The following is a 19,031-nucleotide window of genomic DNA, read 5'->3' on the forward strand; positions in this document are numbered from 1 at the left end:
AGGTATCCAAACATGAGTTACTGGCAGCATGGAGTTGGCACAAGAAAAGGTTCAGCCGATTCCAGTTAATGGCCCGGGAGCTGGTTCCTTCTTCCTTCTCAGTACAGCAGGTTCAAGACGTGTCACACCCCTACCTGACCACATAACACTGAGCTAGCGTGAGTCTGTTTCCCCAATCTGTCAAATCTGGAGCCAGTAATGAAGGCCTTACCAGCCCTCCTCACGCAAACCCTTTTGTGACTCATGGACCGCTAAGGAGCTACTTCTCCAATTAGGACTTGGGCTTCTCTAGTGGGGCTGGAGATCATGGAGGGGGGACAAGCTGAGGACAGAAGGGAGGGGAGTCTCATCTCTTCCTCTCTCCGTCCCAGATCTAGAAATTCAACTTGCTGTGCAATTTTAATGACCAAAGAAAAAAATACAAGACTGTACCTCACTCCCTTCTTTGCAGAGGTGGGGGACAATGGGTGGGAAACACTGCATATGTTGTTGGACTTGACTGAATGTAAGAACTTAAGCTCCTTGAGTGGAGGACTGTTTTGGTTACTCTCTCTCCAGTGCTTAGCACAGGGCCTGGCACATTGTAGCTGCCTAATAAGCATTTGTGGATTAATCCTCTTTGTTATAAGAGGAAGCATATACTGGGAAATGTAGATGTATAAAGACTCAATATGGAAGGCTAGCTACAGGGGACAGACTGGTAGTTCCAATGGTGTGGGGGTTCCCAGATAGGGGAACTTCCTTTCCCAAGGGAGGTTGACCCCCTCTGCACAATTTCAGAATCTTTGGGTGTGGCCTCAAGCCCCGAGAGTCACAAACGACCTCCCTAGTGTGTGGGAGGCCAGACTTGCCCCCAGGTCTTCAGGGTCAGCTCCAAGAGCCCCAAGAACCTCGAATGACCTGCCTAGTGTGTGGGAGGCCAGACTTATCCCTAGGTCTTGGGGTCAGCTCCAAGAGCCCCAAGAGCCTTGAATGACCTGCCTAGTATGTGGGAGGCCGGACTTGTCCCCAGGTCTTCGGGGTCAGTTCCCTAGCTACTGCATTACCCCACCTCCCCCAAACAAAAGCTGGAGGAATTCAAGTACGGGAGCTAGAGCTGGGCAAGGGCTTGGCGCATTCCCCACCAAAGACCAACAAACCCTGGTAACAACCTCCTATCTTCTCCCTCCAGGCTCTGGTAGGAGCCCTGAGCCTGGCGCAGAACCTCCACGCGCATCTCTGTGGCCTTCAACCTCTCCTTGAGCTCCGTCTTCTCCTCCAGGGTTCTCTCCAGCTCAGACTTGAGCACCTGCAGCTCAGCCTGGCGGTAGCCCATGTGCTTCTTGCTCCAGTACAGGCTCTCACTCTCACGGGCCCGGAGGGTCATCAGTTCATGCTGGGTTCTCTCGAACTCGGTCTGCCAATGGTTCTTCTCCTCTTCTAGCTCCTGAACCTGTGGTCCAAAGGACAGGGACACAAGTACATGTGGAGACCGTGTCTCCAAGCCACTGCTGCCACTCTACACTTTGTTCCATTGCTAGGCCCTACCCTGGTCTATTTCATAGAGACAGTTCCTGGAGTTCACTCCTTTTATGAATTACTATCAAGTATCTTGATGCTAGCTTGGGCACGAGCTCAGGAGTTAGAGGAGCTGGGTTCAAATTCTACATCTGCCAACCTATTTGGGCAAGTCGTAGCCTCCCTGGGTTTGCCTCAGTTCCCTCATTGGTAAAAAGGAGAGGCTTGTCCTCAATGACCTCTAAGGTCCATTCCAGCTCTAGACCTGGGATCCTAGGATCCTGGGAGGTTCCTTTATACGGAACATCCATACCACCACCTTCCCCTTGGTCACCACTTTTGATTCCCAACACCAAAGTGCCCCTGACCTTCTGCTGCAGCAGATCCCTTTCTGACAAGATGCTTTCCAGTCGTCTCTCAGTCTTCTGGTCCTTGGCCCTGGGCTGACTCAGAGCTCCATTATCCCCAGCTTCCCCTTTCTCACTGCTGGGCATGGCACGGATCTGGCTCCGGTCTTCTGCCCCCCGTCTGTGCTCAGCTCTCTCCTCTCGACCGAATGGAATCAGCTGGATGGGAGCCCCGCCGTCCATGACGGCTTCAGTGATCCCAACCACAGCCACAAAGGGGCCTTTGGCCACTTCCTGTGGTGGCGCTCTGCTCTGCTCTGCCACCAAAGAGCTTCGGCTCGAAGGTGGCCAACCTTTGGCCACGTCAGCCATCAAGGATGACCGCTGATTTCCGAGCTCCTCGGGGCGCTTCCCAGGCACCGCGTCCTCTCGGACGCTCACCAGGGATGCTTGGCCTGGGCCTTGCTCTCCGGCAGGTGCCACCCAAGCCTCACTGCTACTCTGGCCTGCCTCTGGGAGAAGGCTTCTCTCAAGGTCAGATTCACCTCTGCTGCTCTCCATTTCTTGGCGGAGGGCAGCCAACTCTGCCCTCTTGTAAGAGTCAGAGGCCATCGCTGGCTTCTGGGACCGTCTCCGCTTTACCAGTGGCTCCTCATCTAGGAACATTTTGTGCTTGCTGGAAGAACAAAAAGCAAGTGATTAGCATGGACCCTGCCAAAGTCCAGGCTGTGAGCAAGCCCACCTTTTGCTGCCGTCCCCTCTTTAACTCCCCACATTCAAATCCTCGTCAGCTGCGAATCACAGGTTGGGAGAGCTTCTGGACCCAACTGTACCCTCTAAATCCACACACCACCCCCAACCCCCTTTGCTCAGCAGCAGTTGGCCAGGCCGCAACTGGGGAAGGGGCAGAGAGGGAGCCTGCCTCAGGCAGGAGCGGCCTGACCTTTACAGGAATTTTGGACACGGGCAGTGAAATCAGCTCAGCTTTGAAGTCTCCCAAAAGCAAAGAGAGGGAGAAAAAACAAAAAATAAATACATAAAACAACCCCCTAATGCGACGATGGAAAAAAATTAAGGTCACACAAAGGCCTGGCGGGGTATGTGGAGGCGAGCAGAGCCAGCCTGTTCATTGTAAAGTGTCACAAAACCAGCCAGTTTCAGACTTAGGCACATGTTGTTATATTGCAATGGAACACCATCCGGTCTCTTTGCCAGCTGCCTGGATTGTGGCTATGGCCCATTATTCACTTGTAAAAGTTAATTAAAACACAGGGTCCTCGCCAGAAACAAAGAAGCCAAATCAGTCCGACCTAAGCTGATTCAAGCCCTGGCCAACTACCCCCTGGTTGATACCAAGGCCTCGCTCCTTGGGTCCTTCAGGAGGACTCAGGGGATCGAGCTGCGACCTTGACCCTTTGCTTGCCACACACACCAAAGGCGAGGAGCTCTCTGGACCTGGATGGCTCAGTGAGAGACTTGTGACCAGCCTGCCTTACGTTCAGCTAGTGCCCACCTCCCCAGTTTCAACTGCAAATGGGACCCTCATCTTTCCAATGAAAGAAAATCAATCAACAAGCATTTCTTAATAAACACTTCCTACCCAAACATGCCAGGCACTGTGCTAGTCTGAGAATGCAAAGGCAATGGATGGAACAATTTCCACTCTCGGGGAGCTCCTTATTGTGAAATCACCACACTAAAGTCCACGCCAGTGCCACATCTGGGGACAGCCTAAGGTGAGACTCTTCCAAAGCCTTAGCTTCTCAGAAATTCTCCGATGGCCTTCAAGTTCACTGGCTAGTTTTCTAGGTCTGACATGTGGCATTGGTCTGTTTAGCTGTGGCATTCAGGATGGAAGCCCTCTGTGATGGGAGAGATTGATTTTTGTCCAGGGTCTAGCACAGTGCCTCATATGTAGTAGGAAATTAACAAACATTTGTGGACTGACTGTTTGACGGCTCCCCCGATTGAAAGCTTCTTGGGGGCAGGGAATATTGCTTTTTGTCTTTACATCCCTGAAGTACTTAGCGCAGTGTTTAGAACAGAATAGATGCTTAAGAAATGCTTCTTGGTCGACTGATATGCCTACTCTTACAGGATGTAGTCTCCCTAGTAGAATGGAAGCTCTCTGAGGGTGTGACTGGCACATAGTAGGTATTTCCTTAATGCTACTCAACTGATTGATGATAGCAGACCAACTCACTGATCTGCTAACACCTGGGAAAGCACTAGGTAGTAATTATCTCTATGAAGAAACAAAAACGCCAAATCAGAATTTCAGAAATGCCTTGGATTTGGCCCCACATAGTCCTTGTGAAAAAGCCAGGACTGTCCCAAAACTGGCAGGAGGGCCACATCCAAAATATAGTCATCAATGGTCTGTGGTCAACCTGAAAGGAAGGGTAAACTGAGGCACATCTTACAAGGTTTTGTTCTGAAGCTAGCACTAATGATGCTGATGATATGTAGCATTTATATAATGCTTTAAGATTTGCAAAGCACTTTACAAATATCATTTCATTTGATCCTCACAACAACTTTGGGAGGCAGGAACTATTATTATCCCCATTTTGCAGATGTGGAAACTGAGGCTGAGAGAGCTTTAGTGACTTTCTTAGGGTCACACAGCTAGGAAGTATCTGAGACAGGATTTGAACTCAGCTCTTCCTGACTCCACTTCCTGCATTCTCTCCCCTGCACCACGTAGCTGCCACTAGTGAATGTTTGTGGCTAGTCAACAAAGTTGGACTGCACAAAGTGAGTCTTTCAGGAGTTTAGAGGAAGGTGTTCAATATTTGGAAGAGGGCAGAGAAAGCTTCACGCAGAGGGTAGCATTTGACCTTGGTTTTCAAAGAATTGAAACTGATAAGATCTTAGCACTAAGGGACCTCAGAGTTCCATGAGCTTCAAAGAGGCAGAGATGGGCTTCGTTGATGGGGATCTCCAAAGGAGGGCACTGGGGAAAATGGTAAAAGATGGCAGCTAAGGTATCTGGATGAGTCTGAAACCAGAACGGCAGCTCAAAGGGCAAAGCAGGCTCAAAGCCAAGGCATGCTGGGTGTCCCCAAATTTTTAGTGCCATTCTAAGCTTTCATAGGAAACAAAGGAAGGTGTTGGCAGAGTGTAAGAGACTGAAGGAGTCAGACTGTCGCATGTTAAGAGGGTATGGAAACACTACAAAGGGCAGAAGATGGGTCATATGGTCCAAAGACAAAAAAAATAGTGTCCAAGAATCATAAATGCAAAAAAAGGTCGAATTCTAGTGATAGTCACGGCTAATGGAAAGAAGCAATTGGCCCGAAAGTCTGGAGAACGATGGGTTCCAATAACCACCTCATAGACGCCTTGGAGCTGTGTGAGCCTGGGCAAGGCAACTAACTTCTCTGTTCAGAACCAGTGTCCATTTGAATTCCTGGAGAGGGATTCCGCACTGGAGGTTTCCTGCAGCAATGAAATTTAGAGGTCTGGGCCCAGAACAAATAAACCCACAGGACCGTAAGATTCAAATCAGACTGTGACTGCATCTAATATCATCTTAGGGGCTTTGGGGAGTGCTTTGGCCCCTCTTAAAATAAATACAAGGTGTGGCAGCTAGGTGGTGCAGTGAGTAGAGCAGGAGGGCCTGAGTTCAAATCCGACCTCAGACAGTTGACACACTTACTAGCTGTGTGACCTTGGGCAAGTCACTTAACCCCAATTGCCCTGCCTTCCACCTTCCAAAAAAAATAAACACAAACAAATAAATAATATAAATAAACATAAATAATAAATAAAGTACAGAGGAAAGATGTCAGTTTTTTGGGGAGAGGAGGATTTTTTTAATTTTTTCTTGGTATTCTCAAGTGGTGTCTTACATACAGCAGGTACTCAACAGGTATTTGGTTTTGGTTTGATATGTTTTTTTTTTGCATTGCATGACTTTTGGAAGATCTAAATAAGCTCCATCTGCTGGTCAGTGCTTATGTGCATTTGAACGCATTTGTCCCACAGCGTTTACAGAAACATCTCTCTCTAACACTGCCAAGTAACTGATCTTCCCTTCCTTTCTAGAACCAGATGTTCTCTTGTTTTGCACATATGTGTGTATACACACACACAAGTTAGCAAAGTGCTTATACAGCTTTCCTGAATGAAACAATAAACAAATTCTTCTCAATGAGTAAGGTATGGTTTCCTTTTAAAGCCACCAGAGATTGGGGACTCTCCGAGCACATGGTGGTCCATGGGTATAACAGAATATTCCTGTGCTGTAAGAAATCATGTGTGTGGTGGATACAGGGAAGCCTGGTGAGATATACAGAAAATGAAGCAGAATGAGGTAAGTGGAGGAAAAGCAAGATCCATGACGATGTCAGTAGAAGAACCACATACCCTGAATCCGAAGGAAAGTACCCAAATTACGAGGCTCTCGTAGGACTTGGGTGCAGGGAGAGGCCCCCCCGCCCCACAAGTTGGCCCTTTGGGGAGGTGGGAGCTCCAGAGGTATTATATGTTACACATGTTCTCAGGTGTTTTCAATGTATGCATTGGTTGTACTGACTCTTTGTTCCCTCCAAAAACGCTATTTGTTATAGAGAATGGGTTTCATGGAGGGTGAAGGGAAGGGGTTCTTGGGATAACTATGGCGACGTAAGAAATAGGAAAACTCAACAGCAATTTGTTTTTTCTTTAAAGAGTTGTGGATGCCAGGAGGAAACCCCTTGCTCTGCTACCCCTAGTAATGTTTCCTGGATACTGTGATCAAAGCCTAAGAATGTACTTGGCCATTTGAACTTAAAGCTTGAATTTTAACCTTGGGCAGCCAGGTGGTACAATGGACAGAAAACAGGAGTTGGAATCAGCAAGATCTGGGTTCAAATCTAGCTTCTGATGCTTGCCAGTTGTGTGACCTTGGGCAAGTCACTTAAGCTTTTGCAGCCTTGGTTTCGTCATCTGTAAAGTGGTGTGATAGCACCTACCTTGAAAAGTTGTTGGGAGGATCAAATGAGACCGAGTTTGTGAGGTGTTTTGTAGACAGCATACTACACAAATATTAATCTTCAGAACTGAGCAAACTTTTTTCATGATGAAAGAAAATTAGTTGCCTTCCAGTTAAAATGTAGCCACAATACAAACTATCTAGTTGTCCCGAACTTGTAAACAAAAATGTCTCTTTGTTGCCATGCAATCTAGGACTCCTGAGGATGCTGGCCTTGTTATTGGTTGCTACCTCCCACCCTTCCACAACTTGGCTGGTTTCTATCATTGACAGGCTGAACTCACCATTTTGGAGTTTGATCGGTCTAGTTTAGAGGTGTCAAACTCCTGGCCTACAGACCACACAGCCCACAGGACTTCTCGAGTACCGTAACTGGATTCAAATGTCATTGGGAAATGTTGAGCAAAACAACTACCAATACAACCTGACATCAGCGAATGTTCACTTGTGGTTTTCTAATGTGAAGTGGAGAGATTGTTTCTATTTGAGTTCAAGTTCCTCATTTTACAGAGGCCTAGTTTACCAAAAGGTTTTCAGTATCTGACAGAGCCATTGGGTGACAACCGAGGCCTCACTTTACAAGGAGCTCAAAGAAATCACCCCCTCAAGATAGAAGGCCCACAATCCTCCGAATCACTGAGGTGCTTTGAACCATTTAGACCGGCAGCGCAAGGGCACAATATCATTTACCAAGCCCACACAACATGAATGGAATGAATTATTATCATCAATAGCCACCTACCTCTTTTTCTGAAGAGAACACTTATTGTTCTCAACAGGCTATAAGGCATAAATGAACAGGCTGTGCAAGGAACAAAGTACTTTCCTCCACTCCTACGTGCCAAGGCCAAAGGCCCATCCAAAAGGAAAACTGAACGAGAGACTGCTGAAGAGCACCACCCTCTGGCCAAAGCTATACTGCACCTAGAACACATATACCCACAATTCCCTCCTTTCCTCAGAGCCCAGACACTCCCCTTCAGAAGTTAGAAGCCAAGGAGAGAGAGGGACGGAGAGAAAAAAGGAGGGAGAGAGGAAGGAACACAGGAAGAGAGACAGAGAGAAAGAGGAAAGGAAAGAAAAAGTGAAAACAAAAGAAATGGACTGAAAAAAAGAAGGAAAAGGAAAAGAAGAAAGAAAAGACGGAAGAAAGGGAAGGAAAGAAAGCAATAAAGAAAAAAGGAAGGAGAAAAGGAGGGAAGAAAGGAATGAGGGGGGAGGAAAAAATAGAAGGGAGGGAAGAAAAGAAGAAAACAAAGGAGGGAGGAAGAGGAAAGGAAGGAGAGAAGCAAGGAAAGAAGAAGGGAGGGAGGAAAAAGGGAGGAAAAGAAAGGAGTAAAAGAGGGAAGGAGGGACAGAAGAAAGGAAGGAAAGAAGGAGGGAGGGAGGAAAAGAAAGAAGGAGTAAAAGAAGGAAGGAGGGAGGGAGAAAGGAAGAAAGGAAAGAGAGGAAAAGAAGGAGTAAAAGAGGGAAGGAGAGAGAGAATGAAGGAAGGAAAGAAAGACAGAGGGAGGAAGAAAGGAAAGAGGAAGGAAAAGAAGAAGGACTAAAAGACGGAAGGAGAGAGAGAAGGAACGAAGGAAAGACGGAGGGGGGAAGAAAGGAAAGAGGAAGGAAAAGAAGAAGGACTAAAAGAGGGAAGGAGGGACAGAAGAAAGGAAGGAAAGAAGGAGGGAGGGAGGAAAAGAAAGAAGGAGGAAAAGGGAAGTAGGGACAGAAGAAAGGAGGGAGGGAGGAAAGAGGGAAAGAGGGAGGAAAAGAAAGAAGGAATAAAAGAGGGAAGGAGGAACAGAAGGAAGGAAGGAAAGAACGAGGGAGGGAGGGAAGGACAGAGGGAGGGAGAGAGAGAAAGGAGGAAGTAGGGAAGGAAGGAGAAATGAAAGTCTGTGCTCCAAGAAACAAGAAATTGGCCACACCAATGATCATGGTTTGTTACATTCCAATCCAAGAGGTGGCCAAACACATGGGCTTAGAGAGACCCCAGGAATGAACCCGGAACAGAGGCCAGGACAAAGAAAGGAAACCCAGGCAAGGCTTTCAGCCTGCAGATGTGCACTTGCCTTAATGCAGACAACAAAGAGATCCCAGGAGACTTGAGTACAGGGACCTCCAAGTCCAACTTCTCCATTTTCCAGAAGAACAAAATGAGGCCCAGGGAGGGGAGGCGCCCCCCCAAGGTCACATGGGCAGCAAGGAGCCAAAGTGGAAACCAAAGCCAGGCCACCCAACCCCAGAGCCGGCTCTACTCTCTGGGCCATGGTACCCAGGCACACCTCGTTTGCCAAAAAGTCAGCACAAAGTTCAGAGGCTGATGGTGATTGCAAGTAACATCATGCAGTGAAAAGAGCACCAGATTGAGAATGAAAAGAGCTGGGTTCGAATCCCACTGCTGTCACTTACAACTTACCCTCCTTGGGCCTCAGTTTCCTTCTTTGTAAAGTGAGGGAGTTGGACTCAGGGGCCTCCAAGGTCCCTTCTAGGCCTCTAGAAGCCTATGTATGACCTTGGCAAAGTCCTTTCCCTTCCCTTGGCCTCAGTTTCCCCTGTATTAAATGAGCTTGTGTGTAGCCCTAGGGGAGGTACTTTCCCTCCCTGGGTCTCAGCTTCCTCAGGATGACCTCCCGACAGAGGGCTGATGTGTTTTATCTGACTATGCATGCAAGTTTCAAGGATTTTCTTTTGCTTTTCTCTAATAGGGTGGATGGTAGATAAAAGGGAGAGAAAATAGATTTGTTAACTGAAAAAAAAAATTAACTCAATAATTAAAATAAGGTAGGACAAGATGGCCACTGAGGTCCCTTCCAGCTCAAAATCTACAATCCTATGATCCCATGATGCCTTTGGCACTTCATATGTCTGAGAGCAGCACTACTCTATATGCAGCTACAGCAAAGCAGGTGTGTGCATGCACATGCACGTGCATACACGTGTGTGCACGTGCATGTATGTGACCGTGTATGTGCGCGTGCATGTGTGTGGCTGTGTGTGCATACACATGTGTGTGGTCATATTGTATGCGCGCATGCATTGTGTGGCCACATGTGCACACACGCATGTGTGTGTGCATGTGCCTGGTTGTGTGGTACTTGCATGTATGTATGTGGTTGTGTGTGTACACATGCATGTGTATGGTTGTGTGTACACATGCATTGTGTGGCCGTGTGTGTGTGTGTGTGTGTGTGTGTGTGCGCGTGCGCACATGTATGATAAAGCTGGCTCCAAAGCTTCAGAGAATGGAACTCTTCTCCCAGATCACACCAGCAACAGTCATGTCCTTCCTTTCTCCCCACCTTGCTGTGAAGACCAACAAGGTAATACTGGTAAAGTAGTGAAGACCCACACGCCTCCCCTGGCCCCAAGACTGTGAACATCCAGGGCTGTCTCACACAGTGAGTGCCGGCCAAAGGAGCACGCTGCCTGCCTCCCGGGCTCCTGCCCACTGCCCAGAGTGGGAGCCGGGGCCTGGGCGGCTAGCTTTCCATCCACAAGGCTGTGTAGATTCTTAGCTCCCCAGCCAGCAAAGTCTGAACACATCAGCCATGCCAAATAACAATCCACAAACAGTCACTTACTGTTCCCAAGCAAAGGAAAAGAAACCTATGAAATTAGAAGTCCAGAGTACACACACACACACACACACACACATATACATGTACATATGTACGCACAGCCCCAATACACACCTATGCAGACACATATAGATTGTACAGACATATATACAGGCACACAAATGTACATACACATATGTATATATACATACCCACACATATATCCATGTGTACATACATATACACAGACCCAATATACATCTACAGACACATATATACATACACACATACTCACATACATACATCTACAGACACATATACATACACACATACTCACATACATACATACACAGACACATATACCCACATACACACATACAAACCATCCTCTTAGCTAAAATGCCACTAATTCTTTTGAGCCCTGTGCTGGTCTAGAATGAAAACCCAGGAAAAAGCCAAACCCAGACGGCCCACGTCCTGATGGGGGGCAGCTGATGCCAACTGCTAAAATGAAGAGGTATTGTTTTTTACCCACCTGGATAAGTGGAGGTACATGGGCTCCGGAGGCCTGGGGAGAAGACAGGGAGCTGGGCGTTCTCCCGCCAGGAGCAGAGGTGCATGAGAGCCACCAGCTCCATTGCCCCTCACTTCCCTGAGGTCCTCCAGTTCGGTTCTAGCCTGCATAGGAATGGACTTCAGCGGAGCAGTAAGTACCTGGCAAAGAGAGACAAGGTTTAGAAAGGCCCGATTTCCAAGAGGAACCCTCAAGGAAGCTGCTGTTGGCTGGGGGTAAAAGAAGACCTAGCCAAATCACAGCAAACTCATTCCCACACAAGATAAACAGAGCACAGTGAAATACGCTGGGACACTGACCCCAGGCAAGCCCAGTCATCGTCCTTATCAGCTGGCCACCAAGAGCCAACCTCCCCCTCATTTGGTTATTGGCTCCCAAAGCTCTCCCACCCAGGAAGTGGACCCAGAACTCTTAATCATTGTCCAGTTCTGCCACAGTAGGAGGGCAGGGCTTCCAGCCCTCTGGGATCCATAGTGGGGGTTCATTTGAAGGAATACAATGTAGATAAAACTTTTTATGTTGGTTTCACAGAAGCATATGTAGGGTACAAACTCACAGCAATTATTCTGATCACATATACACAAAGACAAAGCGTGTGTGCTGTTGGGATAGAGTAGGGGGGACTCATGGGAGGGATGCCTTATGACTTTCCCATAGGATCAGAGATCTAGAGCCTGAAAGATGAAAACAAAGATAGAGAAATAGGAATCAACCTAAGGGAAGACAAGGCAACCCTAAGAAAGTACCCAATCTGTGATTCAGACCTTCTAGCCAACACGGTAGCACTGAACATCTAATGTGCTACTTGTGCATATAACAATTAGCATGATCTTAGATGAGCAATTAATTATAAAAGAGAGAAGTTGCCCCCTGGCCTTTCCCCCAAGTCTGACCTTCCCTGATGGAGCAAAGGGAAGATGAGCTCAGCATGTAACAAGCAGATCTCATTGGGAACAAGGGTGGGAGGAAGAATGTACAGAATGACAAGGTTGGGTGAAGAAGGCGCACGGCGCTAGGGTGGGCAAAGGGAATAGAACGTCCTGGAAAGAGCAGCCAGCCTTGCCGTACCCTAAGGGTGTCTTGGCTCTAAAGCTGGAAGCCACTTCAGAAGTCAAGTCTGACCCCAGAGAGGCCCGGAGGGATTAGGTCATAGATATTTCTCTCAACAGATTCTTAATCTACAACTGCAAGGGACCTCAGAGGCCATTTAATCCAACCTCTGCCATTTTACAGCTGAGGAAACTGAAGCCTAGATAGGTTAGGTAACTTGCCCAGAATAGAACAGCTCTTGAGTACCTAAAGCAACATTCAAACTCAGATCTTTTTTGACTCTAAGTCCAGCACTCTACCCATTGTTACAATTAGTCTCAAAGAAATTGAAACCCAGATATGGGAAATGTCTTGCCCAAGGTCACACACGCAGTAAGTGCCACAGCTGGCATTCATACCTAGGTCTTCTGAGCCCAAATCCAGTATATTATCCTCTGTGCCACTGTTCTCTTCTCTCAAGTCCCTTGGCCCTTTATTCTACTGCCAGTCTCGCCCTGCCAGGCCCAAGTCCTGGATCACTCCCACCGTCCACTGCCTTCACTCTTACGTGCTGCTAAATAAAGCTGGGGAGCAAGGGGAGATCCACCAAACCATAAAGTTATGCTATGTGATCTTGTCTGGGTCCTCACTGCTGCCAGGCAATCCTTCTCTACCTGCCTTAGCAACTTCCTATCTCACCTTCCAAAACAGCTCTTCCAAACCTTTTCAAACCTCCCAAGGCTTTCCCTCCCCCCACCCTCTCATGTAAGAACTCTACCTCATATTTTATAGAATATTGAGGCCATTTGCTGTGAGCTCCCTCTTCATCTCACATGACCCAGACACCTCCTACCACTATGTCCACCTTCACAAGTGATCCCATTCCATTCAGTGTCCTCTAGCAGACCGCCCTCCCCCCTAGTATTTAACTCTATCACTTAACTTCCATCTTTCCCTCTCTACTGGCTGTTTCCCTACTTTCTACAAACATGCCCAGATCTCCCCCATCCTCAAAAAACCCTCACTTGGGACCCACAAAATATTTATAGCAGCTCTTTTTGTGGTGGAAAAGAATTGGAAATCAAGGGGATGCCCATCAAGTGGGGAACAGCTAAATAAGTTGTGGTTTTTGAATATAATGGAATACTATTGTGCTATAAGAAATGGGGAAGATACGGACTTCATAATAACCTGGAAAAACCTACACAATATGATGCTGAGTGAGGGGAGCAGAACCAGAAGAACACTGGACACAGTAACAGCCACAGTGTGCAATGACTGACTTTGATAGACTCAGCTCTTCTCAGCAATGCAAGGATCCTCTCTTCTTTACTCCCCTGTTACTGTGGAGGGCTCCATCATCCTCCAAGTCACTCAGGCTTGAAGACCCAAGACAATTCCAAAAGGCTCATGATGGAAAATGCTATCCACGTCCAAAAAAAGAACTATGGAGTCAGAATGCGGGTCGAAGCAGACTATTTTCACTTTTTTTCTTTCTTGTGGTTTTTCCCTTTTGTTCCGACTCTTCTTTCACAACATGACTCATGTGGAAATATGTTTAACATGACTGCACATGTATAACCTATATCAGATTGCTTGCTGTCTTAGGGAGGGGGGGAGGAGAGGAAGACAAATCTGGAATTCAAAAATCTTATAAAAATGAATGTTGAAAACTATCTTTGCATGTAATTGGAAAAAAATACCATTGAGTGGGGAAAAAAAACCCTCACTTGATCCATTCAGTCCCACTAGATGTGATCCTTCTAAAGCACAGGTCTGACCATGTCATCCCTCCCCTTCCCCTCCAAGATCAAATATAAAATCTCTGTTGGTCTTTGAAAGCCCTCAGTGGCCCCCGTCCCCTTTCCAGTTTTCTTACACCTTACACCACCTCCCCCCAGCTGCCCCATGTACTTGGCTTCCTTGTGGCTCCTCACACAAGACACTCCATCTCCTGATTGTGGGCCTTTTCCCAGGCTGGCCCCCATGACTGAATTTCTCTCTTCTCATCTCCCCTTCTTGACTTCCCTGGATTCCTTCAAGTCCCAGCTAAAATCGCACCTTCTGCAAGAAGCCTTTCCCCGTCAATCCCCTGAAAGCTAGTGCTTTCCCTCCATCAATCATCTCTAATTTATCTTGTCTATGGCTTGTTTGTACATAGTAGTCTACACGTGAACTCCCTCCTTAGATCGTGAGCTCTTTGAAGGCAGGGATTGTCTCTGACCTTTGTACCCCCCAGTGCTTAGCACAGGGCCTGGCACGCAGTAGGCACTTAATAAATGCTTATTGACTGATTGACCACTCTCCCTCTCTTGGAGAAGCATGTCCCTGAGTTCCATCAGAGTGAATATGATGTTCCTATTTCTCCATAATCAGTATTTGATTCTTATGGGTTTTTTTCTCTGATATTTATTTGGGGTCCTGCACAGAGGCCCTTGGTAGCAGCATATCCAAGTAGAACCAAACACTTCCCCCTTGGAGCAGGGTCAGCAAAGGCCATCTGTCATGGCCTCCATTTCCCCAAAGGACTAGCAGTGTTCAGGAGTGAGCTGTAACACTTTGAACTGATGGACTGATGGGAGAGTGTGTGTGGATGTGCATGCCTGTAATTTACCAGATTTATTTTCCTTTGCTTGGGAACACTAAGTGACTATTTGATGATGATTATTTGGCATTCAGAGTGTGCTGGCCTGGGGAGATGAAGAATACCAACGGAACAGTGGAGGGGAAAGCACTGTGGGCAATGGGCAGGGGCTGGGATTATACTGACGCACATGGCTCTGCTCCTGGGGGCTGTGTGGGAGGCAAAGGGCCTCGGGCTCCATGGAGCCCAGCTACTTGTTTACTGTTTCCTGCTAGGGATTATTCCTGTTGCTCTGCTCTGGACTTTTCTCTTATTTTTAAGAACTTCATTAGCTGTATCTCATCATTCTTTAGAGTAAGGAATAAGAGAAAAGAAGGAAATCTCCCATGGAGAAAGCTTTGCTTTGGAAGATGCAGCCCTTGAGTTCAACTCCTGTCTCTCATACTTACAACATGTAAGGGGCAAGTGGTAAGCCCCTTCCCCTCCCTGGGCCTCAGTAAAATGAGGGGGTCGAATTAGCTGACCTCTGAGGGCCCTTCCAGCCCCACATCTAGGATCCTGTGATTCCCCTCCCTGGGCCTCAGTAAAATGAGAGGGTTGAAGTAGATGGTCTCTGAAGGTCCTTTTCATCTCAAGATATAGGAGCCCAAGATCTTCCTCCAGAAAGAAGGGATCAGGATTTATATCAACAGTAGTAATTCCCAATGAGACAGGTAGATATTTGTGGTGGGGGGGGGTAAAGGATGAAAAGGAAGAGGATGGAGATATTTCAAAACAAAGCTAGCTTACTATGGAGCATTAGAAGAGAGGAGAGTGAGATGCCAAGTTCAAGTCAACAAATATTGACGTAGGGTCCACTAGGCGTGAGGCCCTATGTTAGGTGTTGGGGACACTGAGATGAAAAAGTATGTAGTCCTTGCCCCCTGAGAGGGCACTTGCGCTCTCCTGATGGGGAAATGCAATATGACCACAGAAAAGCATAATATCAAACCAAGCCATGGGGCACAAACACCAGAGAAGACACCTTAGTAAAGTTCCCCAGGAAAATGTGAAGAGGCAAAAACATTTCCATTTTGGAGCTGAATTGTTCAATGATCAAAGAAGATCCTATAAAGAAAAAAAAAGAGCAGGAATCCTGTAGCCTCTCACCCTTGCTGACCTTTACAAACCTCCCTCGAGGCAGTTTCCTGCTTCTTGAGTTTAGTAACTTCATTTCACATCAGGAAGGCAGTTCTTCCTGGACCACGTATGACAGTAATGCTGAGACTCAAAATTAGAGCAAAACCCTTCTAGGCTCACTGCTTGGCCTGAAGAATGACTCTTGGGGAATAAACACAGGCCAAGATGAGATAAAACTGTCTCGATTTACAGACAATATGCTGGTGTATTTAGAGAAACAATGAATAAAAGGGTAAAGTGACTAACTTCAGTAAAGTAGGATGAAAATAAACTCACCAAAAGCATCAGCATTTCTATATACAAGCTGTCCCCCAAGTCTTAGTGTAGCTTTAAGCTAGTAAAACTATTAAAGCTTAAAACTGCACCAAGAATTTTGGGAGACTGACTCTATATTACTAACAAAACCTAGTAAGAGGGGGAGAGAGAGAAATTCCATTTAAAATTACTTCAAAATCCATAAAATATGTGAGACTTAACCTCCCAAGGCATGCTTGGGCTTCATGGAAACACAATTACAAAGCACTCTCCAGAAATAAAGGAAGACTTAAGTAATTAGAGAGCTATTCATTGCTCTTGGTTAGGCCATGCCAATATAATAAAAATGATATTACCAGTGAAATTAATCTATAAAATTAGTGCAATGCCAAATAGCCAGCTAGTTTTGGAGAACTACACAAAATAACAACAAAATTAATTTAAGAGGAATGGTTAAAAATCACGAGAGAAATAATGAAAAAAAAGCAGGAATAAAGGAAGCCTAATATATTATAAAGGAGTAATCGTCCAAAGTATTTGATGTTGGCTAAAAGATGGAAAAGTAGATTGGAACAGACTGGATAAGTAAGACCCAAAAGCAACAGGGCACAATAACTTAGTGTTCATTAAACCTAAGAACATAAACCAGTAGGGGAAGGATCCCCTATTCATTGAGACCAACTGGGCAAACTGTAATGTGGTTTGGCAGAAATTAAGTTTAGATCACCATCTTATATCATAAAAAGTGCCAAATGAACATGCAACCCAAATATGAAAGGTCACATTATTTAAAAAAAAACATTAGAAGAAAAAGAATGGATGTACCATTCACAATTTTGGTCTGAGGGGTTTTAAAAAATATCTTATTTTTATTACGTCTTTTGTTTCTGCATCACATTTATTTCTGAATCTATCCTTCCCCTTCACAACCTATTGACCCTTTCCTTGTAACAAAAATTAAACTAAAAAAAGAAAGATAGTAGTTCTTCACCAAATGACTGATGCAAAAGAGAAAATTCTGAGTACATAAAAGCTTTTGCATGAATAAAATAAATGTAGCAGCTAGGATAAGGGAAACTCAATTACAGGAAAATCTTTGTATCAAATAATCTTGGATAAAAGTTTAAACTGAGAGGCTGCATGGTATACTGGAGAGGGAGCTAGCCTTGGAGCCAGTAAGACCTGAGCCCAAGTTCTGACTCTGATCCACACTGGCTGCTTAACCCAAGGCAAGCAATCTTCCTTCTCTAGGAATCTAGACAGCTAAGATTATATGCTGCAGAGAAATTGATAACAGGAGTTTCCTCATTTGAGAGCTCTCTGTTTCCATGAGCTCACAGATTCAGTCCTTATCCTTCTCCTAAAAGGACTCTCCAAGCCATTTAGCAAAGTAACGCAAATACGGCAAGAGCCATTTCCCAATAGAAATGGTGAAAAGATATGAATAGTGTCAGAAAAAAAATGTGAATGATTAACACACCATAAAAAATGGTCCAATCACCAATAAGAAAAATGTAAATTACGACAACTTTGAGGTTCTACCTCACACCCATCAAGTGGGCAGAGATGACAAATGGAAATATTCAGCATTGGAGAGGTCATAGGGGATGCTGGCATGTTAATACAGTGCTGGTGGAATTGTGAATTAATCTAAAAATTCTGGAAAAATTGCAAGCAATTTGGAACTGAGAGAAAAATCACTAAACTCTTTATAGCCTGTGAACCAGAAATTCTGCTACTGGTGATATATCCCAAGGAGAACAATAATAGATATGCAAGGTTCTGTTATATAACAAAATATTCATTGCAAAGCTCTTCATTTCTGGGTATGTGTGTGTGTGTGCATACAAGTATGCATGTGCATATGTGTGTGCACACATGTGTATATGTGTGTGCATGTGTGTATGTGTGTGCACGTGTGTGCGTGTGTTGCTAGAAAGGGTTTAGTCGTCATCTGGAAGAACAGCTAAGCAAATTGTGGTATATGAATGTAAAGAAATGATGTGGCAGGGGGCAGGGCGTCACAGTGTATGGATAGAGAGGATGTCTAAGAGTCAGGAAGACCTAAGTTTGAGTTCTGCCTCTGGTACCTATTGGCAATGTGACCTCCCATGACCTATCCAGGCCCCAGCAACTCTCCATTACTCTAAGTTACTGAACGGTTGCCAATCTGTATCTCTACACTGAATTTCCTCATTGGAAGGAATGAAAATACAGGTGTGGTCCACCCCCCACCAAAAAAAAGGGAAATGAATTCAGAGAAACTTGGGAAGATTTGTCTGAAACTAATGAAGAATGAAGTAGGCAGAACCAAGGGAACATGTCAAGGAAAACCACACTAAAAGACATTAAAGGGACAGCTAGGTGGCCCAGTGAATAGAGCAACAGCCCTGGAGTCAGGAGGACCTGAGTTCAAATCCGGCCTCAGACACTTGACACACTTACTAGCTGTGTGACCTTGGGCAAGTCACTTAACCCCAATTGCCCTGCCTTCCCCGCTCAAAAAAAAGACATTAAACCCCAGATCAATGCACTGCCCAATCCTGACTCCAGAGGATTGACAATACCCCTCTCCTCTAAACAGTGAGCTAGTGGACTATAAAAGCACAATGAGGCACATGCTTTGAGACATTGGTTCACTTAGTGGCACTTTTTTGCTACAAGAAAGGGTTCCACGATGGGGGGGCGGGGAGAAGCATACTGGTAAATGACAGCAGGAGGGGGGAAAAATCCAACAGAAAATTACTTAGATAATCTGGAGAATCCCTGAATCTCAGGGCTCTAAGTGCTCTCTTTCCAAAGTCATCCAGTTCAGCCCAGACCTGAACAGAAATCTCTTCTAAGCCCTCCCTGATGAGCAGTAGGTAATCTAGACTCTAACCATTAGGCAGGTTTCTCTTACATAGAACCTGCTTCTCTGCAATTTCTACCCATCATTCCTAGTTCTGTCCTCTTGGTCACCCAGAACAATGGATTCCTTTTTCCACGTAGAACTCTCCAAGTATTTAAGGACTGATATGATGTCCTACTTTAATCCTCC

General features: G+C 45.9%; 1 protein-coding gene across 1 annotated transcript in view; it reads right to left on the reverse strand.

Annotated features, from left to right (window-relative positions):
* Window positions 1-988: 988 nt before the first annotated feature.
* The window catches only part of MORC4 (MORC family CW-type zinc finger 4), a 39,464-nt gene continuing 21,421 nt past the window's right edge, over window positions 989-19,031 (reverse strand). The window contains 3 exon segments of the mRNA XM_036740415.1: window positions 989-1,432; window positions 1,866-2,520; window positions 10,906-11,171. Coding sequence (XP_036596310.1) covers window positions 1,091-1,432; window positions 1,866-2,520; window positions 10,906-11,171 — 1,263 coding nt within the window. The 3' untranslated portion in view covers window positions 989-1,090.

This window comes from Trichosurus vulpecula (assembly GCF_011100635.1).
Source record: "Trichosurus vulpecula isolate mTriVul1 chromosome X unlocalized genomic scaffold, mTriVul1.pri SUPER_X_unloc_1, whole genome shotgun sequence".
In the NCBI taxonomy this organism is placed as follows: domain Eukaryota; kingdom Metazoa; phylum Chordata; class Mammalia; order Diprotodontia; family Phalangeridae; genus Trichosurus; species Trichosurus vulpecula.